Genomic DNA, 23,626 nt, shown 5'->3' on the forward strand with positions numbered 1-23,626 from the left:
AACTAGACTCTTGGACCTCCCCCCCACAGAACCCAACCTCACTCCAGAACCATATGATGACCTGGAACTCTATCTAGATCCTTCAAGTGATATGGAACGTGATCTAAAGCCAACAGTGAGCAGCAATGTGGTCTAGAACCCTCAAAATGATCTAGGACATGCTCTAGGGCCTTCAAGCAAGCTAGAACTCAGTCTAGAACCTGCAAATTAACTAGACCCTGATCTAGAACTGAAAGGTGAGCTAGAACCCCACTTAGACACACATACACCCCACCACCACACCAAATAGCTTCAGAATTCATACCTGCTCTAAACACAACTATACTGGCACCACCCTAGCTCTACAACCAACTAACCCCCAAAACTCAACCTCTGGAACACACCCAGACCCTAGGGCCAACCCAGACTCTCAGGCTCAAGGTCTCACATCAACAGCAAGCACATTACTTTCCCCTTTTCAAGGACAGGGATCAGAAGACACAGATCACTCAGAATGCTGATACAGTTGCCAGAAAAGTAAACAGCACCCTCTCAACATTACCAGAAAGTTCATTCAGCCTTGATGAACATCTGATCACCAGATGGTAACATTATTTCAACAGGAATATAGGCTAGATAAAATTGGATAAAGCGAAAAGGAAAAAGATTCTACATTCCTCAGGAGAACAACTCCACCACATACTTAGCTACACTGACACATACTAGAACCAACATGATTTGGACTTAGGATCATAAGTAACTTTTGAAAGCTTTTTATATTTGAGAGCAAGTATTTAATGTTATACTCAAGAGAAGGACTGGTATCTCCTCAGCCACCGGTTTCCTAGAACAGTTAGGAAAACATTGTTTCAATTGAGCATTCTGCAATACTACCAGCCAGATCACCAGGACAATTTAGAAGATTATTCCTAAGTTTCCTTGAGGACGTTCAATGTTCCTCTAAAACTGTCATTTAGTCATAAGATAATGTTTATCCAGTTGCACACCCAGGACATGTCATAAGCATTACAAATTCCCTCCTATACTCAGAAAAAAGTAACTATCAAAAGTTGTGATAGCATTAACAATGTATTCTCAATATTCCAACACCAGCAGATGATTTCACATCATTAATTAGGGGAACTGCCAGGAAATGTCAAAACCATCTTTTGAAATCAAATCTATGTTTCTACACAAAAGGTGGGTAATGTTGTCAAGGAAGTAAATTAATTTTGTTAAGCAAGACTTTCCCCTCATTAACCCGTGCTGGTAGGGACCAATGACCACATTGTCTTTCAGGTGTTTTTCAATAACTCCCTAGAATAATCTTCTCCGTGATTTTGCCAGGCACAGAAATGGGACTGACAGGCCTGTAGTTACTGGGGTCATCTCTGTTGCCCTTCCTGAAGACAGGGACAAGGTTTGCCAGCTTCCAGTCAACAGGGACCCCTCCAGATTACCAAGAGCACTGAAAAAACATGGAGAGAGGTCTCGCTACGACATTGGGCAGCTCTTTAAGGAACCTTGGATGAATCCCATCAGGTCCAATCAACTTACAGATTACAAATATACCATCTCACCTACGAGACTCCAAACTGCTCAACTCTGGTAATGTTTTCCAGTTTCTCTGGCCTATCATTTCAGAAACAACTGTCAAGTTTACTGCTGAGCTGGCTGAGTGTTGAGGCCATTACATTAAGAGTGCTCAGCAGAAGCTCAAAGAGCTTCTACTGTATACCAGGAGGCCTTTGATGAGGAAATACACTTAAAAAAATGGAACTCTAGAGAAAAGCAGATGTACCAGGCAACTCTCAACCACTTTAATGTTGGATCAGCTAACACTTACAAACACAGCACCACTAACTTTTCAGCTTTACTAACAAGCTACGATTCCTGTTTTCCAGTCTTTGATAAATGGACTGTCTGCCCCTCCTCACCCAGAAAGAAAATAAAGTTTAAGAAAGGGTTAGTTCACTTATTGCACTCCATACCTCTTACAGAACTGACTTTTAAATATATTTATTTGTGAATCTAATGAAAACCTATTTCAAAACCTTATGAGGACTCCATGAAATAAAATCTGCATGGCCCAATTGTTTGTTAAGCCATGTTTACTACAAATATGTTAGTTCTGTCCTTACGCTAAGGTGCTCATTTTCATCAATACCAGAGCTGATCACATTCTTTCCAAAATCCTATTTGTAGACTGTAAGGTCAGATTTTATACTACAGCTCTCAAGAGGGCTCTCTGTTATTACTTAATTTTCCCAAGCTAATCCCCAAATGTCTCGATGACGTAAAGCAACCAGGCTAAGTGCACGTCTGCATAAAAGCTTTCCATTAGATTACTACATCTGAGTACTGGATACACGAGTTGCTTTTGGAGATTGGGATATATCCATGTTAAGCTGTACTTCACAGCTATTGCTTCAAAACACCCCTTTTGATATACTGTTTAAAAAAAAAAAACACAACACACTACTAAGAGTTGTACATACAACTCATTTTTTGGACTCAACTTTCAGAGTACTCCTGAAACTGATTTAATCAGCACTCTTTGAATTTATGAGAGTTTACATTAAAAAGAAGTAGTAATCAGGAACAAAACTCTTTGTCAACAGTTTGCAAAGAAAAATAAAAAAGCACTGCAGAATTATGGATACACCTTGTTTTAACCCATGCCCCCAACTAGTAATCAAATTTCTTCAGAGTAATTTCCTCTTTTATCAAATCAGTGTAAGTAGTCAGAGGTGACTGGGAACAGTTTCACACAAGCACACACGCTTGCTTGGAATGTCCTACTTTGCACCTCTGGTTCATATCAGAAGTGTGCGTCTATGGTGAAGCCTGAAGAACTAAACACTATGGGATGTAACTATTTTAAAATTATGCTAACAAGGGCTTATTGTTTCCTGCTTTAAGGACATTCACCTACTTCTTTTTGTTTGAAAACTGCACTTGCTGCACTCAGCATCCATCCATAAATAAAAGAGGGGAGTTTCATGATTCTGCTCCTAGTTCAAATCATGTTGCCATGGAAGCAGATGTTAGATTGATGAAAATAGGTCAACTGTTCAAAAAAAAATCACTGTTTTAATACTTAAAAATATTATGAAATGTTATTCTTTTAATGCTTACCATTATTTATTATGAAATGCTTAATATTTTAGTCTATTTAATTAGCCTTTACTTTGCTGATACAATATGTATTCCCACCAAAAGTGTAGACAGCAGCAGAGTTAGTGTCATTAATGCAAAAAAATTATTTTGCATGTATCTGTAGAGGCTGGGTACAGAACGCTTACAAGAATATTACACACAGTTCTTAATTACGTCTGTACTGAGTCATGTCAAGTGTTGCCATATAAACTTGTTTTCATTTGAAGAATATAAGTATTATTATTAAAGAGCACTAGCCTTTAAAAAAATATATATCAGGACATCATTAATATCTACGTTTGGCTTTGGTATAAACAGTGCTTTTTCTGTTTAGTTTTACATCAAACAGATACATAAATATTCAACTGGAGTCACAATTATTTGAACCTGAGAAAAAAATTTAATGACAGCTAAGATTTAAGTAGGTTATTCCATCAGTTGAACATGTGAAAGCATACACAGCCTACTAAAGGAAATTTCTTATGTTCCTTAACATTTTCACACTGCCTGTCAAGCTGCTGTCAAAATAGCATGAACACACCGTAAAATTCTCATCTTCACCTGCAGCAACCACCAGAAAGTAAAATAACTCGCCTTTATCATGTGTTTCTGAATTGCTACTAGGTGATCTAAAATGCTTTTCTATCAACACCCTGACACATCTGACAGGATTTTCTTCCTACCTTGACACCAATGCATTTTAGATGCACCAGCTTTGTCCTAGAGGTTTAACGTGATATATTCTGCTCCTGAATTTTTCTTTCCGACTGAAATGCACAGTTTAATCATCAGTAAATATAGTAAAGCTGCATGGGAATACTGCCAATACATGAGATTTGTGCTACTCTTGTATTTTAGGGATCTTCCTATAGATGAAGTAATATTACAGGAGAAAGACTCAGTGGTGCAGAAGTCCCACAAATTTAATCCAGTATAAACTTACAGCACTACTGTGTGTTTTCCACACACTGCTGTTTCTGCCCTGTTCTCTTCCACGAGTATCCTGTGTTGGAGAGCTTCTCCCAGATCAGTTCCCTAATCTGAGTCATCATTCATCAGATAAAAGAAAGTGCCAGTGTAACAGATAAATGGGAATAAATACTCAGGAATCAAAGGCAGTAATAGTCTCATCTCTTTAAGCTGCCATACATCAATACTGCTGCTGTTCATGGTCCCACAGCATCTAGTAATCCTCCCTTCTTTCTACCTTTTCTAATCAATGTTTTAACCTGACATATGTACAACATAACTACTTATTAAAACAAAATCATTTCTGTAACCATGTTTAACTGTCAACACAATGGAAACCGTCTTCAACAGAACTGCAAATCGTGTTTGCCAGGTACATTTTCAAATTGTTTTAAAAATAAAATTTATATAAAAATTATTTTCAATTTAGAGAACTCTTTCAGACTCCAGAAACTTTGTAACTTGTGTTACAAAACTTCTTGCAAGACTGCACGGCCTGAGCTACTGACTCTTTAAAAGAAAAAACAAAAAATAAAATATAAAAAAAAAATTTAAAACCACCCATGAAACTGTTAAATTTTGTTTAAAATGTATTGAAAGACTGTCCCTCAGGAGACTGCAAAAGTTTTAAATTTCACATTGAACAGTTTTGGAATTGTTTATAAACAACAACATTCCAAAACTCACTTGGCTTATTATGCTGCAGGAGAGTACTATAACACTCATATGTTGTTTTGTGCCTGCGTTTTCTCAGAAAATAAATAGTTTGTAGTAACACAGAAAGAGACAAAATTTCAGACCAGCATACTTTAAAGTATCAAGAATAGTGGATGCTTGTGATTAAAACTATTTTTTAAATATACCTTTTCTTACAACTACATTTTGAGTTGTTTTGAGGTTTTTTTACTAAGAAGAACGATAAAAGAAAACTTGATTTTTCTTTAAATGGTTGCCTTTCCTCTCCTCTGGTTTATACGGCATTACCCTCCATCAGTCCCTTCTTAAAACATAATTAATTACAGATCGGTGGTCTTCATCAAGGTTGCTTCTTGGTGTAAAACAACTTTTTTGCCTTTCTTCCCCTCAGTACTAATTTACTTCTTCTCTTCAAACTTTCTTCGCTGAGTTTTCTTAATCTCCCTTTCCACAGCATTTATAAATAATTTGAGATACACTGTTAAAAAGGAATTCCAAGAGCTACCTAATTACCATGCTGCAATTCCTGTCACCTAAAGGATTGCACATAAGCAGAGAAAAATATTGGTATTCTCCTATGAACTACCAAGAAACAGAGGTCTGTCTAGAGACCCTGTAGCCAGTTTCACATTAAAACAGGTGAGATAAGAATAAATACCCTCCCAAGGCAATAGCACCATCTCTTTAAGCTGCCACAGATCCATACTTGTTACGTTTAGTCATACAGTTTTCATCACATGATCCCTCTGGATATGTTGTACAGTAATGAACTACAGCATTACATTTAAACTGCCAATTTAGTTTTATATTAAAATGCCTCACTGAGGTTAATGTGAATGTTCACACACATATAATAAAAGAATATATCAGGCTGCCTGTAGACTCAAACTTCAGTAAACCAGCTGACATGATTCATATTTAGAGTTAACTCTGGGAACCTTAAGGCTTGGAAAATAAAACTCAGAGCAAGCTCATAATTCATTGCATAGCAGTTAACCTCTGTAGAAACAACAAAGTATGTGCTCCTGCTGCACCTCTGTAGGGTGATGCAGTTTAACAACTACACATAGACAATCCAGACTTCTGTCACAAGAGAATAATCCAGTTTGGAAAAGCTAAAATAGCATAATGATGAAAGTCAAGGCAATAAACCACAAAAAAGCTCTGAAAGAAAGATACATAAGGGCAAAGTCCTACAATCTCAGTTATTATATAAAATGCCCATAGTCATCCATGCTTGTCTGACAAGGAATGATACTCAAGTGTTTACTACATAGAATTAGGAAATGAAACCCAAATGCTGTTACAATCACCAGTATTTATAGTCATCATACACCCTTGTTTCAGGAAACATCCATAAAGATTATGTAGGAGGTCTTTATAAGATACGTTGGAGTCACAAACCAGGTAGAGAAATAACCAGTTCACAAAAATGTGGTTATTTTGCTTCTTGAAATAGCATTATTAAATTATTGAAATACATGAAGTAACAAATACATGGTATCTTGGGAATGCATGGAAAATTATGGCAACAACATTCACGGTACAAGAAAACACAGAAAATAAAGAAATCAAAAAGCAAGACTGTGAAACACTTGTTGATAGAGAAATCTTAATTTCCATTTGATATAAGGGAAGGGTGGAGAAGTCAACTTCCTGGTATCATTTCCACTGTTGTTCATGTTATTTGCTACTAAAACACATGCACTGTTTGAAGGCAGACTTACCTCTACCAATGCCACAGTCAGCATAAGGTCCATTTTTGAGTCTGGGAAAAGGGCATTCACTTGTGGAGACATTCCAATCAGTATGCAATTAGTAACAACTGATATTACACTCATAGTTTCAAAAGCCAACTGAAAAAAAACACAAATATATTTATAGTCATGACCATTATTTCTAATTTACCAGTTTCCAAGCTGCTCTAGACAATACCTTTCTCTTTGTTAAATCCTCAGAAGACCCATTATTTAAACTTTCTATCTTTTGAATTCTATGATGTAAGATTTGTTTGGCAAGCAGTCCAGACTTCATGAGTTTTTAAAAAAAGCAAGGACAAGACCACAACAAGGTTTGCAATACCACGAAGACCACCTGCAACACCGAATTTTTCTCTAATTTGATTTCTCTACATGCGCGCATGTGTGTTTGCTGTGAAGAAGTCAAACAGTATTCTTTCCCAATTCCACAGCACTGTAAAGACCTTGAGAAGTTATTTAGAGACCATTAATGTTCTAGATGTAGATAGTGCCAGATCACCTCCTGAAAAATTTGGAATAATCCTAAAGGAAAAAAGTGGACAGGAGAGTAGCCTTATCCCTGGTATCTTCATGACTCATAACCTGAACGCATGACAAGAACATGCACTCATCTTCTATAGTCGTACTCCCAAACATAGATTTCTTTCAGGATAAAGGAAAAAAATGCAAAATTCCTAGAGGAACTACTAATCCGAACACTCTGATTTTGGAGGTTTTGTCTCATTGTTAAGCAATAGGAAAATGTAAGGATGGTTTAGAATGCCTTTTTTAAATCACAACCAGTTACACAAGCTGAAATTTGTTGAAAGATTCACATTTAAACGCATACAATTCTCAAGTCTAAGAATCTCTTGCTGATAGAGCTCCCACAATATACCTGAAAGTATTACTACAGCGTGACAACTACTTTTGCAATATAATAGTTACTTATTCCAAGTATGTGGAATGAGAAAGACTGACACTGAATTGTAGCAATTGTCACAATGAATTAGCAGGAGCAGGTTTCTCTCTGACAACAAGCTGGTGACTCCGCTCACCTGATAAAATAATTCCAGTATTCCTTTAACAGAAATCTTTCAGCAATGCCCTAGCTTTCCACATGAAGAAGATAACCAATTTTTAAGTAATAATTCTTAATTCACAAAGCTATTAGTTAAAAACCTACACTATAAAAAAACCCAACAGGACTGTACTATTAGTGTTATAGCTTTTCATCCTACTCCTTAGATTGAAATAAACTATTCCAGCAAAACCAAATGCTACTAATACACCTGCAGCTATACCTGGGACTTAGGAACACAGCCTCATTTATCTGGTGCTCACATCATCAGTTAATGCAGCTATATGCCATCAAGATGTTGGGACTGAGAAAACATTGGGACTGCATCAAACATTAAAATGCAATCAGATTATAATTCAGACATGTTAATGACTTAATATTAAAAGACTTCTCCTAAAAGTCCACTTCATTAATAACTATGTATGTGTCTAATGAATATTGCTCAGAAAACTTGGTTCACTTGTTTTTACAGTATATTTCATTTGAGATTTCCTGATTTCATTTCTTATCTCCCATTTGTTTCATTTGGTACCAACATTCACAACCTCTTCATACTAAACAATCTGCTAGTTTATCATGCCCTTTGTCTCCATTCTATATCATCAGAAAAGCTGATAAATGAAACTAGAATATGGATCATCTCCCAGAAACTTCCTCCAACCTACCTCACACTCTTTATCAGGCCACTGCTGTTACAGAATGCTAAAGTCTCTGGATGCGACTGAACAGACTTCTTTTCAGAAAAACATCTGGGTCTGGAGCAGTTTTACAGAATTATTTTTAGTCAGAATTGGTTCACTGACATGGGGTACTCAGCAGACTCCAAACTAGCAGGTGCTAGCATGATTGCATGGGCAAACAACTGAGGACAGAAAATCCCTAACCTAGCAGTACTAGCATGGAATTGTTTAGATAGACTACAACGTTCAGGCTACGCAGAAAGCTCCAGCTCCTGCTCATAGATCCAGCTTATTTTAATATTCATCAGTTTGAGCATTGGTAACTACAAGGGTACACAGCCAAACATGGCTTCAGAATCCAAGTATTTCCCTATCATTCTTCAACTTTTTTGAAACCCTTGCTGAGCTCCTTGCTTCTGAGACTGCATCAGATGTTACCATTTCCAAAATATCACTTGCTGGGGGTAAGGAGTACCAGGCAGTATCTGGTAGCTTTGTTTTGTTGCAGTTGCAACAGGAGTATAATGCATACATACACAAGCACTAAAGGAAGGATTTGTTCTCTTTTCAAAGGCAGTTGAAAGATATGTGGTCAAAAACCCTACAAAAAAATCACTTGGATATACAGTTGGATAGATACCATCCTAAGGCATTGAAAAGTACCTGCTAAACTTTAAAGTGGCTGATGGGTCAAACATACAGCTTAAATACATTTGTGGAAACCTGTTTTAGAACAAATTAACAGAAAAAGGAAGACACAATAAATACCTGCCAAACACCAATATTTGCTGTGGGTTCTGCAAATGGACGCTTGTAAACTCTGCACATCTTTAAGGCATCGGAATATATCTCTGTGATGTTGTTTAATACTGCAAAGACAGCTGCCAGTGGATAAACACAGGAGAAAAGACTCACATAGCCAAACTGCAAGAACAACTCCAGGTAATCATCAAAAGTACCCTGAAAAACAGAGCAAAATAAGAACAACTTTAACCCACAAAAAATATATATGAAGAAACACAGAATTAACAATATGGTTGCAAACAGCTTCCCCACCCCAAATCACTTGTTGAGGAATTACTGGCGATGGAAAACCACAACAACAACAAAAAAATCTCGTCTAGTTAATTTGGAATTATTCAATTACTCTATAAACTTCTCCACAAGGGGAGGCCAAGATTGTTCCTTTTGCCTAATGCATTTTGTGCAACAGTCACACTTCTTATCTTTATTACTTGAAGGGATTGTATAAACACATTCATCCCATTCAGGTTCCTCGCTACCTCAGTGCAACAGCTACAGAAAGAACAGTGAGGGACAGAAAAACAGCACCATGCATTTAAACTGGCAGAACACTCTCCTAAGAGCATTAACAAGAAAACCCCTAGTATTTCAGAGTGTCAATGAAAACCTAACCAGAAAGGCAGCTCTTTTCTGGTATTTCTGCTTGTTTGTTTCAAAACAAGTCAGTCAGAAGTAGTGGCCCACTTGAAGGCTCAAATGACAAAATGCAGCACTGACATCTGAAAGGAACAACTGGTGCAAATACAAAGCTCTATTTTGGCAAATCAGCAGCACGTCTACCACCTGATCTATAAACCAAGAATATGGGTACTTAAATGCTGATTGAGCAGTCACGTGTAGGTTATCATATGCATTTGTGTGCTAGTTTTGTAGTATTAATTATAGTTTCTACAATTGCAGTAATGATTTATGAAATTGAAGAACCAAACCAACCATTTTTGAAGAAAATATGTTCACTGAACAAAGGATGAAGAAACAAATTAAACTGGGATCTAGCTATTCTGTATTTGCTCAGCTCCACATATTGCCGTCTCTCTCAGAAATGAAATAATAAAGACTTGACAGTACCTGAGATTACTACAGGAACAGATAAAATTGGTTTTGGCTCCATGCATCAGGCACATGGTTCTTCAATCTTTTTTGCTGATTATAGCTGTTACACTGACTGCCCTCTACAGCATCTAGTGGTTTGGTTTTTGGTTTTGGTTTTGTTTTTTCTAGCAAACAGAGAGAGGCCATAGAAGCCTGCAAGCTCAGAAATCAACATGGGGTGGTCATAACCTGATTCTTCACTTGAGCTGATTTTCAACTTGCACAGTTGCTGGGTCTGACAGACTGACCTGCAGGCCAGGCCATGAAGAGCTACATAACTTTTAAAACCATTGTGATTTTTCCACAGAAATGTTTTGTACAAACTCTGAATTTTAGTAAGGTCTTCCTTAGGGGCATTTGTGCAGGATCACTCACTGGAGTGGCAGTCATGTATCTGTCCCTGCTGTCACTTTCTCAGACAACTGTTGCAGGTAGGGAGGGATGCTTCCCTTTGTGCTCCTCATTCGGGTAGCTGCACAGTATTCCCAGTGCTTCCTCACACCTTTCTTCTCATTTCCCTGCCCAGTACCTACTGACTTTTAGTACAGCGGAGTATGAAAAGTACTGTGTCGTTGTCTTCTACTCAATTTATGACACTTTGTGCAGGAAAACAGGAGTCTGATACATTGTTAAAGAAATTTCGAAGTATGCCACTGTCAGCCACCAGAGCAGCACATGAGCTATGGCACCAATGAAACAAAATCAACAAAGAAATTCAGGGAGAACATTAACTAGAGAAGTTTACAAAACAAACAAAAAAGGCAGGATGTTTTCACATTTTAAATGGGGTTAAGGCCTGGAGATTTGAAAAGTGAGAAAGAGTACAAACAAACAAAAAAAAAAGAATGTTAAAAAGTGAAGGAAGGAAAACAAATGAGAAGAGCCTTAAATGCAGAATTCTGTCAAGCTCCTGCTAAACGCCTCAGTTTACTAAACATAGTCAAATGCTTCCCCCTTGTGACAGATTTAATTTTAGAAATACTCCTGCCTGCTGACAGCTCACTGTGTGCAAACAAATCAGTGATCTAATATCATGTATTCACAAGGGCACAGTACAATTAAAATCTTAAAACCAAAAATAAAATTAAGGCCTTGAGTAACCAGTATCTTGAACTGAAACAGAGGCGGGCAGCGGACACCTCCAAGGCAAAGTCATTACCGTACAATTGACCTGTTAGGTCCCCGTGGAAAATCATTCAGGGCAGAACGGTGTAACAGGTACAGATACATTTGATCCAGCTCTGCACAAGGAGCTCTGGGCAACATGACTCCAAGACACCACACCAACTTTGTGTGTGCCAGCTGAGGATCAGAAGTCAGTGTGGGTCCAAGAGGCAGAGCATATTTGGTCGGGCATATCAATGCCCAACACCAAAACACAGTTTTTGGAATTGTGCTGGACTCTCTGCAAGGCACAGTGTTACACTGTGCTGATTTACCAGTTCAGACACCTACTCGGGGATTTCTGCTGTGTTCTCCATTGCAAGACAGGCATGCTCTCTAAACCTATCTCCCCCCACATAAAATGTGAGAAATACCAGCCTTCCCAGAGGAACGCAACTGTTAACATTTGAACAGTTTTTCAATTGCAAGGGCAGTATTTCTTTTTCCTCTTCTCATTTCATGGCACTTTATGCAGGAAGAGAGAAACCTGATATAGTGTTAATATCAAATTTCAAACTGCTACTCTCGACCTTTTGCATAAAAGGTATACTATCTACACATAATTCTTACTCTGTAAAAGTGAAATCATAGAGTATTAAGAGTCTTGTGACTATGCTTACAGCATTTAATCAAGCAAGGTGTCAGCCAGTCTGTAAGGCCTTAACATACACACTTATGTCATCTACTTTATCAATTCCCTTAGCACTGCAAGAATGAATTGTACAAAGTCTGTTAAATAAAATTAAAAATTGTACTGGGTAGAAGGAACAGAACTAGGAAGAGAAGGAATGCCAAAGCTGTAGCTTCAAGAAGCAAGAGCTTCCGGCAGCAGTATTGTGCCACCCAGATGCAAACACACTCTCTCAGGTTGTAGTTTAATTGACAGTTTAAACTAGCACCACTGCAAAACCAAACTAAACCAGAAACAGTTTCCCCCTTCCCTGTGCCATGCTACTCATCCTGGTAGTGTGCAGGCTACCCCTGGAGATTAAGGGCATATTACACAAATACTTCTTCCAGTGACATGGGGTTAGGGAGCTCCAGATTCAGATGTTCATTCCTACCCCTTTGTTCTGGTGTAACTGGGATCCTGCTCTGCATCAGTTTCTTGATCCAGTGCACCATATAGTACATACAACACTACAAGCAAAACTGATGAAACTGGAAATAAGTTGACAGGCCAGACAGACAGACACATGTTAAGTTGCACTGGCTGATACCAGTGTCAACTATATCCCAGAAAGCTTTTAACTCTTTTACAGTAGTAAAACGTACGAAATAGGTGCCCATTTCTTTCTCCAAGTTGACTTGTTCAACTAACGACAGGTCTGTATCTGTTTTCATAGAACACACGCGTTTCTTCATCCTCTTCTTATGTCTCTTCTGGAGCCAGTAAGGAAACACGGATTCTGCAAACTGATTAATGATCTGCGAAGTTATCAGCAAAGTGGCCAAGCTCTTCAGTTTAAAATAAAATAAAATAAAATAAAAGAGGGAGAAAAAAATTAATAGAAGTGTGATAAACCTATCATCTCCAATTTTGTGCCTTCTATAATAGCAACATTCTAAGTTGTTATACAGGGTGTTTCAAAAAGATGGACCAAATATGTTGCAATTACACAAAAACTGTCAAATGGTTAAATGAGTTACCAAGTTTTAGTAACCTTTTAATAAATGCTCTCTGTTCCCCCACCTGCTGTACAGACAACATTGAGAAGATAGTTGATAGTTCATGGTTGCAGAGATACAGTGATTTGAAATTGGGTCAATCTTTGTTAAAAACCCTGTAGTACAATAACAAAAAGGCCAGCCTAACAAAACTAGCAATAGCATACGAAAAGTACAGACGCTCTAGTTCTCATTCTTTGCTATGTGCTGAAAAGGACAAAATAGGAGTTAGATGTCTAAATATTTTACGGGTCTGGATGTATCATGGAAACAGTACACCAAGTCCAATAAAGGGTGAAGATACACACTTAACATATGCCAATGCCAATCACGGAGCTAAACAATGAACTTTTCTCTATTTTTTTTCTTTTTTACCTTAAAGTACAGGAAACGTCATGAATGTCATGTCTGGTATAGATATGTCAGGTGTTTTGCTAGAGATCTCTTTAGAGTAATGAAGATCTTGAGCAGAAGATCTTATTTTGTTCATTACATTTAGAGTAAAAACATATCCTTTTACCTGATTTTCATGCATTGGAGTGTGAAAGGTGTTAACAAGAGAACACTGATTTAAAATACCAACTACAAATTATTTTTGCTTTTATTTATTCACAGATCCTCATTGTAGTCATAAACTTAATCATGCTCATATCCTCAAGAATTTCTTATTAAGAACACTCCAGAGAAAAACATTTTCTACCATAAAGGGAAAGAAAGAGGAAATTAAATTTTTCCAGCCTCATCTGTGTGAGGGAATAATCAATTTATTTGAAAACAGTTGCCCATTTAAATGGAGGGAAACAATTGCTCCACTCTGTCATGATTCTGCAACTGAACTAGAGGAACTGAAATATGGAAGCTGGATTTCTAAGACAATAGAAATGAAATATATTCATTGTCAAGTTAATATTTTGAAAAAACACTGAAAAACTGAAGTTCTGTTTCAATCAATTCTTTATTTTCCTAAACTCATCACCATTCTTATAATGTTCATGGAACTCACCTGCCTCAAAAGCTTCATATCAAACAGCACAAAGGCAATGTAGAAAAGAGATGCAAAACAATTTAAGAAGTTGAACTGCAAATAAAAACATTTGTTATTAGTACTCAAGCAGAAGTTCAAATGTGGAATATCATCTAACTTGAAAGTTACTTTGACTAAATAGCTTCCATGCACATGTAAACTGTTCATTAAAATTTTCTTCACCATTTTTAAAACTTAGGTCAGAAAAAACTCACTTTCAATATTGTTGCCAGTGGAAGACAGAACCATCATTTAACAGAAAAACTTACATATACAGAATCCTAATGAAAGAACAAATCAATACCAATCAAAAATCCAACTCTCCAGTATAAAAAGAGACACCTAACACAGTCTAGCAGTTACTGCAACCACAACAGAAATCCTGTTTGTTCTGATATTTGTGCTGGTATTTGGCCTTGAATAAAACTAGGTCAGTGAGGTAATGCTAGGAAAGTATTAATAAACCACATGACAAGTTCTCTTTTTAAATAATTTTAAAAGCTTTTTATACCACATACTTACCACTAAAACTTTCAGAATTAAATGATTCTGGTAAGAAGATTCCAGCCTGTGATTTTCTATAATACCAACAAAATTATTGATTAGTAAACAGCAGAAGCCCTTATCATATGCTAGACTTCGTTATCCCAACAGTAAACAGCCATTTTTCCTCCACCTAAAAGTTAATTGTTAATTGTTTATGGAGAATAGTTCCTCCAACACTTTATGGCAAAAGTAATTTATACTGTACCAATACTTCAACCTATTAAGCTAATCTGATGCACGATACTGACATACATATTTTTGGCTACAACTCCAGTACTTTTTCTACTGCAAAGGTTTTTCTTTTTACATCTTTCTTTCTCAGAAAAGCTGCTTTGTAACATAAAAACCATCCATCATTCTGAACATTCAATAAAATGTGCCTAGTTATTGATTTTTCTGTGGCTGAAAACAAATGCAAAACTAATTGGAATACCCTTATGAAAAATAACAACACTACATTTGATTCAAAACCAGTAAATGCTCACAGAAATCCATCTCCGATGAATTTAGATCAGACCCTAAATCCTAAAGCAAGACTAGAGTATGTGACATTCAACAGATGCATTACTCATTCTGAAATCAGGATTTTCAGTTCATTCAAGACAAGCTGTCAGAAGCTGATATTTGAGGAAGGCTGGTTATTGGGGAAGAGGGAGGAAAGGGAAGTGAATGGGAGATTTCGCATTTCTTTTTGCTATTTTGTCAGATTGTACCTTTAAAGCCCTGGCTAAGCAGTACTGAGAAGGCAGCACACTAACATGAGCTGTGTCAATAGGGCTGAAAGGAGAGACCATCACCTACAGACCTTTCCCAGGACAAAACACCAGAGCTCTACGCTGACAGGGGCGTGAAGTTGGGCCTGACACACAGAAGATACACTCAAGTGACAACTTTTAGCTTTCACTAAATGATCAGTTCCCATTATAAATGGGTGCAAGAACTGTGCTTAAAAATACCCCAGATTGTTTCCTATGCTTTGCCAGTTTAGCTGTTTAAGTCAGATGCTGGCTGCAAATAAGCCAGGTGGGAGAGGAGGTAGGACAGTCAGATGAGCTCTTCACCCTGTTCACAGCATGGCAGCTCATACATGTTGGATAGTACAGAAAAGGCATAAGCTGTCAGTGTAGTGAGTTACATAAATACTGCTGCTGCTGAATGTGAAACATTAGCTCAAAACAAAACAAAAATCTGGGTTAAAAAAATGGGTTATCTGTTAAAAGACATTTTAGTCTACCTGATCAACACAACTGGGCATTTTGCATAAAGGCTTTTTCTTGCAGTATAGTGAAAAAAATAAAACAAAACAGCCAGCTGAAACCTAGCTATGAATTTAGAAGTCATTATTTAAATAAAATCCTTGAACTGTCTTAAATAAAGAAATTGCTTGCCTTTACTATTGCTGTTGTCAAGCTGAATTTGCTGAGCAAATCATTTTGGCATGCATAACAAATCCCCTCTTCAACACCTCTTTGTACTCTGTCTTCTGCGCCCATCTCCATTTTATTTAATATTTTTAGCTTAATTTTCTGGGTCTCCAGTGTCATAAACCTGGATTCTGTCCTATAAACGTACACAAACCACTTAACTGACCTTTAGCTTCATCTACTAACTTTTAAAGTGACTATGCATGTTTGTAGAAGTGCTAAAATTTAAAATAAACACTGACATTTCATTATCCTTATAACAGGTTACAAAACACAGGGCCAAATTTGTTAAATAAGTCACATGGACAAAGGAAAAAAAGGCCATCTATTATAACATTCCCCCACTTCTGAGAGTGCCCAGAGGAAAATACTTTGCCAGGGTTGTGAAATCTCAACCTTTGTTATATATATTGCATACACAAACACTCTCACACAACTTTTAGTTTGTGTTTTTAGATTTTGTTCCATTATCTCAGTGCCTTCATCCTCTGCACAGGTGTATCAGTAGATTAAGATGTACTCAGCAAACCCAGGTTGTGGGTGCAATCTGCCAGGACAGTCCCTTCTGCCATCCACCTCTGAGCTTCCACCCTCATCATCTCACCTCGTCCCTTTTGCCAGCACTGTGGCGGATTCAGCCAAACAAAGAGCTACATCAGGTAATGGAGACTTCTGCACCAAAGGCAGAGAGGCAGAATCACCTCTTCCGATGGCATGCTAGTCTCAGACCAAAGTAAACCAAACATGAAACCGCAGGCTCAGAACACTCAAATGTAAGAAATTAAAATGGCCATCTCTTTTACCCCACAGTAAAAATCTACTTCAAGAAACTTCTTTAGCATTCCATTGAACAAGAACTCACAGTATTCTACAAAGAAACACATTCTACACACCTGGGACTCTAACTTCAAGGAAGAAGAACAAAAATCTTTCTTACCCCATGATGTTAAGAATTCAGCAGCATACCGATAGATACGGTTCATAATCTCAATCACAACAGCATATATGATACTGGGTACAAACAGCATCAAGCTGCTGAAGGTAGACTCATTCTCTTCATGATAATCCAGAGCCCACTGTTCCAAGTCAAAGTAAATCATCATCACATACAGTGAGAAGTAGAGGCAAAGGCACACAAATGGTAAGGACACCAGATAAATCCGTATCTGTCTCTTAATACTTGAGTACACTGGTTCCTCCTTCCCAGTGATGGGATTGATACCCAGGACACCATGGAAGCCTGGTCTTGGTTCTTCAAACTGTCGTTTCATCAACAGTGTCCCCCAACGATATGTCATGATGGCGCAAATCCGCTTCCAAACTTCCAGTATCACAGTGGACCAGAGCAGATTGAATGTAGCAAACATCACGTATTTGTCATAGTCTTCCCATGCAAACACATAATAAGGAATCCCAATGACAGCCATTGGAATCAAAGCGAATGTGAAGTACTCTAAGAAGCCAAAGTAGAGAGCAATGGTTTCACCGAAGTAGCAGCGTATCTCATCTGCAGAGAAAAATAAATCAAGACTACACTTCACATAGATGTCAGTATAATATCAAACTTGACTTTACACTAATAACTTGGCCCAACTTTTTTTTCTATATAACATAAAGAATATTACTGTTCTTCTGTTCTTCCTCCAAAGTTCCAAAAACTCAAGTGGTTATTTGAATAGGTTTTTGTAATATATATACACACACAAACATATACATACATTCAGATGGCAGGGAAATCAAGTACCTCAATTCTTACCATATCAACAACAGATATCCAGAGCTTAAAAAAAAAAAAAGAGCACACATACAAACGAAAACACTAGAGCTCCTGAAAATAAAATCAATGAATAGTTAGGATGGCAGAGAAAACATAGCATAATAAAAAACAAAACAACTTCAACAGCAAGTGACACCTAACTTCTAAAGCTTCTCAATGGCATATGTACACCTGAGAAACAAATTTCAGCCTGCTCAGGGCCTAAAAGGAATAGTTACGTTTCGCCAGCCCTCAAGGAACTAAAAGAATAGATGGAATAGATGAAAAGCTATATTGAAATCTTAAATCTGAAACATGTCAGACAGCAGGCTGAGACATTCCCTTCAGCAGACAACTGATACATGAAATACACATTTGCGTACTCACCAAGTTTGTCTGCTCAGGTGTTATAAAGACTTGAAAGGTGCACTACTAATGGATATACTTCATGACAGATGTATTACCTCCAAGGAAAACAAGATCTCACTTATCTTATGACTAACAAAAAAAATGTAGGAGATTTTTCATCATAATCTAGAAAAGCCAAAATACAATAAGAGATAGAAATGCCTAGCAAACCAAGTTTAGAATACTGAAACCTGTTTTATCTTTGTCTGCTTGGAAGACCAGATTGCTTGCATGCCACTGCTATGTATTCACTAGCTTAACAAAACAGACATGACATCATGACCCCTGAACTGACACTGTAAATGTACTCTCCATAACAGCCTAGCACATCAAAAACTCATGTACAAATACTAGAATATTCTTACAGCCAATGGTCTACAAAACACTACAGCAGAAGTTCACAACTGCTGATCTGTATTCCAACATTCCTCTCAATCAAAAATTTATTAACAAATAAGTTCAAGTGTAGGTCATTAGCATCATTTCACACTCCAAACACACAACATGAAAGACATCCCTAACTGAGTACATACATAACAGAGTTCCTGGGATTTACTTTGTAATTTTGTGTGTATTCAAAGACAGCCAAAAAAACCCTCTCCTGCATAAACAAGACAAGCACACAATAAGACCCCTAACACAATACCCTGGAGTAAGGCATTATCGAGCCAGATCTTCAGCTTCCTGTAGCTCAGGAAAGAAACTCAAGCAACTGCAAGACCCAGATATTAATAATCAGGCAAACTCCCAAATGTTTGTTTCCTTATTTTCAAGTAAATTTTACAGATTTAGAATCCAGAACTTAACTTTCCACATTGCCAGACCAAAAATTATATTTGTTTTAAGCTTATTCAGTGTGTAAAATATACCCAAGTGACACTGGCATGCAACAGCATACAGTCTTCATACAGACCATGAATTTAAAAGAAAACATTGTAAACACACTTTGGACATGCCTACAACTCAAAATAGCTTTAGGAATTCCAGACATCGAGGAGTTTTCCTGCCAAGAGAGTTTGAGAAAGCAGTCTTGGTTTAGTCCATTACTGCTTTACTGATGGGCAGGGAGAATTTGTGATGCGCAGACTGTTGTTACGTGGAAGCCTGCAGACACTGAATCTGCAAAGCCTGAGCTACCAATTTCACAAGTCTTTAACCATTTCAGGAGGTTACAGAGGAAACACTGAAAGAGGAAAAACATGTCCAACTGGTACAAGAGCAATGGTCTAATTTCAAGACTCTGTGCTAGATGACCACAGTGCAAATCACAGAATCACAGAATGGCTGGGGTTGGAAGGGACCTCTACAGATCATCTAGTCCAACCCACCTGCTAAAGCAGGTTCACCCAGAGCAGATCACACAGGAATGTGTCCTGGCAGGTTTTGAATGTCTCCAAAGAAGGAGACTCCACAACCTCTCTGGGCAGCCTGTTCCAGTGCTCTGGCACCCTCAAAGTAAAGAAGTTTCTCCTCATATTCAGATGGAACCTCCCATGTTTCAGTCTTCTGTGCCCGTTGCCCCACATCCTATCATTGGGAACCACTGAAAGGAGTCTGGACCCACCCTCTCCACCTACTAAACATCCCCTACCAATACACCCCAGGATGCCATTGGCCTTCCTGGCCACAAGGGCACAGTGCAGGCTCACAGTCATCCTCCTGTCCACCAGGACTCCCAGGTCCCTTTCCCCCACACTGCTCTCCAACAGGTCGTTCCCCAACTTATTCTGGAACCTGGGGTTGTTCTTGCACATATGCAATACTCTACACTTTCCCTTGTTATATTTCATTAAATTTTTCCCTGCCCAACTCTCCAGCCTGTCCAGGTCTCGCTGGATGGCAGCACAGCTTTCTGGCGTGTCAGCCACTCCTCCCAGCTTGGTGTCAACAGCAAACTTGCTGATACTGCACTCTATTCCCTCATCTAAGTAATTGATGAATATATTGAATAATACAGGCCCCAGTACTCCAGATGCATCTTCACCAGGCCAGAGTAGAGGGGGAACCTTTGAACTGTCCCCCAGGTCAAACTTGGAAACCATGACCAAAAGCCTATACACAAAATTCCTGCAGCCATGAAAGTCAAGAGACAGCAGCCTGCAGATCCAGCACTTCACTCCAGAACAATTGTACTGTGAGTCATTATAGCAAGAGATTATCCTACAGCCATCTTAGAATCAAAGACAATTAAATGAAGAGACCTCAACTGTGCATGTCAACAAGTCTGGAAATGTGGATGCTTCCTTAACCAAAGCCTAAGCCACTCTGTCCATTCAAAGAGCAGTAAAAGCAAAGCTGGGTAAAACAAGGACTTTGGTTCACAATGGCCAACAAAGCAACTTGGGTAGAAAAGTGAAGTTAGAGGAGGTGAATTGCAAAGGGTAACTGGGGATGTGAGAGGGTAAACTCTTGGTGAAGCAACAGACTTCTTGATACAAAACTTACCTTCCACACAGGAGTTTCACTTCTACAGAGGCTAAATGCCAGAGCAGAAGTTAGGAAGGACCCTTGGTCTTCTCACACAAACTGAAGAGAAAACTTCTCCGGAAGAAACCCTGCACTTTATTTATAGCGGAGTAAGTGTTCACATACCTAAAGGTTGATAGCCAACTTTCACCCGACCATACCAGCTGTGACGGAGCTTTTTCAACTCTTCTCTATCATGCAGCGGGAAAATCTGAACTAGAATACCATTGGTCAATAATCTTCTCACTAGAAGGAAGAATATTTTAAAAAGGTACCTATTATACCCTCAACAGACAGTGAAGTTGATACAAGCAAACATTTTACATTATGTATTTAGTAAGCCTAAAGTTCTCTTGAAATAAATTTAGCATTTAAACCCTAAAACCAAATAAATTGTCTGCATGTTAATTAAAAATTATTCATTATAGAGAGCAGTTCTACCTATTCCTACAAAGATTGTGCTGTCCACTGGAAGAGAAAGAGTAGCTTTTTACATCTCTTTGTTCCATAGGTTTGCAATATAATCAGCTGTAGCTTGAATGACACAAAGTGCTACAGGTCAGAACTGAAATGCCATGTGTAGCTTCACGGGGAAAGGTCTGGCTCTTGCACATGAGCACAGAAAGGCATAACAAATCAAACTGACATAGCAAAACCAAAACAAGACACTAAATTGAAGACCCATTGTTGAATTAATGATGGGAAAGATACTAAATACATTTTTAAACTATCAGTTTGCACTAATTCCTAAATTACAACACATCTTCCTTGCAAACAAATGAAATATTCCACAATTTGTATTTAACTTTTTTATGGAAAGCAATAGTACTTGTGTGCATAAACAGCTAACAAACTGTTCTGGAAGTTACAACCATATAAATATTTTAAAAGAAATTTAAATTCAAAAACAGAAGAGGGGAAGCACTGGAAGTTATGTGATGGTTTTTCTACCATTTCCCACCGGCATCTACTTGACATAACTAGAAGAATACCTTAGCTATATAAAAAATTACAAATATAAACTCAGGTGGCATCTATATTTATTTACATTTCTTGAACCACTGATACGCATGGATCTCTTTCGTTGATGACCAACAGGAATGAATAAAGACACTGCTATTAAAAGGACATATAAACGTGAACATAAATTCTAAGAAACTGCAGCACCTCTGCCAATGAACTAGTTCCAGCTACCATAAAAATAGCATTAGCTCTCATTGCTTCTTTCTCCCATGAAAAGGAAGAGCTCTTGAAGCAAAGAGGAGGATAAATCAAATTAATGAAATAAAGCTTCCTTCATACTATGAAATTTATAGCTCTGGAATACTGTTACTCATTCTAGTATTTTTATACAGAGACAATCCAAGTATATAATTACATAATTTTTAAAAAATGAATATTACTGTACTAATTACAAAAATAATGGATGACATCAATATACATGAAAATTATTCAACTGAATACAGCATAAGGCCAGAGTCTCAGCCTCACAGAAAGACACAGGATGAAATGCTCTCTGGAAGTCATGTGGTCCAACTTTCCACTCAAATTCAGTCCAGCTTAAATCATGCTGCTCAGGTCCTTGTCTAGTGAAGATCTAGAAGTTTCTCAGTCCCTCAGTTATCACAGTTTCTCTAAAACACTCTTCCATTGTTTGATCACCCTCATTGCGAAAAACATTTTCTCGATATCTACTCAGAATTTCTCTTGTTGCACCGTGCACCCATTTCGTCTTGTCCTATCACTGTGGAGCGGTGAGAAAACAAACTAGTGGGGAGCTTTGATGTCTGAAGGATTTCTCTCTACTGCAGGAAAATTAAGTTTTTTCAACCATGAACACATCAACACAGTGAGTTACAGGCAACAAATTACATTGCTTACCAATTGATTTTCCTGGATACAGTTTTGCCTGAGGATATCCAGGGATCATTTTTTCATCTTTAGCTCTCAAATTTTCGAGTTCATGTTTGATGATATATTGACATTCTGCGATTGTAAGGAAATTGTGATTGTCATCTAAATCAAAAAGAAATTAGCATGAAATTGAGCAGCATAGAAAGACAACCTTGGCAGCAAATAACTATCAAAAATTATCAGGAAAAAAAAAAGTGAAAATTACTGGCAACCAATATACACTAGCAAAAACTCTATGCTTTAAAATAAACATACTGGGAAGTTTTCTTTAACTGGCACATGTTGGCCACTGCATTTTTTTACTACCCAGATGAACTAAGAGAACAAATCACTCACGACACCAAGACACTCCCGAAGTACTAATTGCTGGAGGCTGGGATAGTCTACCAGCAAGTACTACATACTACTGTCCTAAGACTCTTATTTAGGCATCCACCATTTGTTAATCATCTCAGAATCTCCGTACCCCTTTCCACCAAACAGTTCCTGAAGTATTTTCATAATGAAAAACAGTGTGATGTCAGGACAAATCTCTTTTTCGGTAAGCATTTCACATCAAATATCACAGTATCTTGCTCTTTATTGCCCATAGAAGATAATGATAAGCCATTTCAAACAATTAGTTCTGATGAAAATATAGAAATAAGGTAAAATAATCCAAAAATCCCAAATTTTGAAGAGCTAGAGCAAAAAACCTATAGTCAACCCCATCGATTTATCATTAAGGAAACAGAGCCTGGTTTCCTTGAGACAAAAACCAATTGATTTTTTTCCCCCTTATGAATAAGACACTGTAGTGACAGCCCTAAGTACACTAAGAAGACAAAACAGCAACAAATCTCTAATACAAAGAATCAGAATATAGTAGCAATTACATTGAGGAACTAGAAATATTAGTAAGACAACAAAAGCTGAAGGGTTTCTTTCATAGATGATACATTTTTCACCTCATCTATGCATGGTCAACTATTTTATCCTCTGATCAGATGATATTAGTCTTTAAAAAGGAAAAAAAAGACCAGGAGATATAGCAAAAATTATCTTTGAGATTTACAGT

General features: G+C 37.6%; 1 protein-coding gene across 2 annotated transcripts in view; it reads right to left on the reverse strand.

Annotated features, from left to right (window-relative positions):
- The window catches only part of ANO10 (anoctamin 10), a 126,309-nt gene that overhangs the window by 97,087 nt on the left and 5,596 nt on the right, over positions 1 to 23,626 (reverse strand). For both annotated transcript variants that reach the window (XM_082043875.1, XM_082043876.1), the window contains exons 4-11: positions 22,537 to 22,671; positions 20,782 to 20,901; positions 16,963 to 17,532; positions 14,578 to 14,633; positions 14,035 to 14,109; positions 12,639 to 12,821; positions 9,072 to 9,263; positions 6,531 to 6,659 (exon numbers count right to left, since the gene is read on the reverse strand). In XM_082043875.1, the coding sequence (XP_081900001.1) occupies positions 6,531 to 6,659; positions 9,072 to 9,263; positions 12,639 to 12,821; positions 14,035 to 14,109; positions 14,578 to 14,633; positions 16,963 to 17,532; positions 20,782 to 20,901; positions 22,537 to 22,671 (1,460 nt within the window). The remainder of the gene's footprint in view (positions 1 to 6,530; positions 6,660 to 9,071; positions 9,264 to 12,638; positions 12,822 to 14,034; positions 14,110 to 14,577; positions 14,634 to 16,962; positions 17,533 to 20,781; positions 20,902 to 22,536; positions 22,672 to 23,626) is intronic.

Source organism: Streptopelia decaocto (assembly GCF_964273445.1).
Source record: "Streptopelia decaocto genome assembly, chromosome: 2".
In the NCBI taxonomy this organism is placed as follows: domain Eukaryota; kingdom Metazoa; phylum Chordata; class Aves; order Columbiformes; family Columbidae; genus Streptopelia; species Streptopelia decaocto.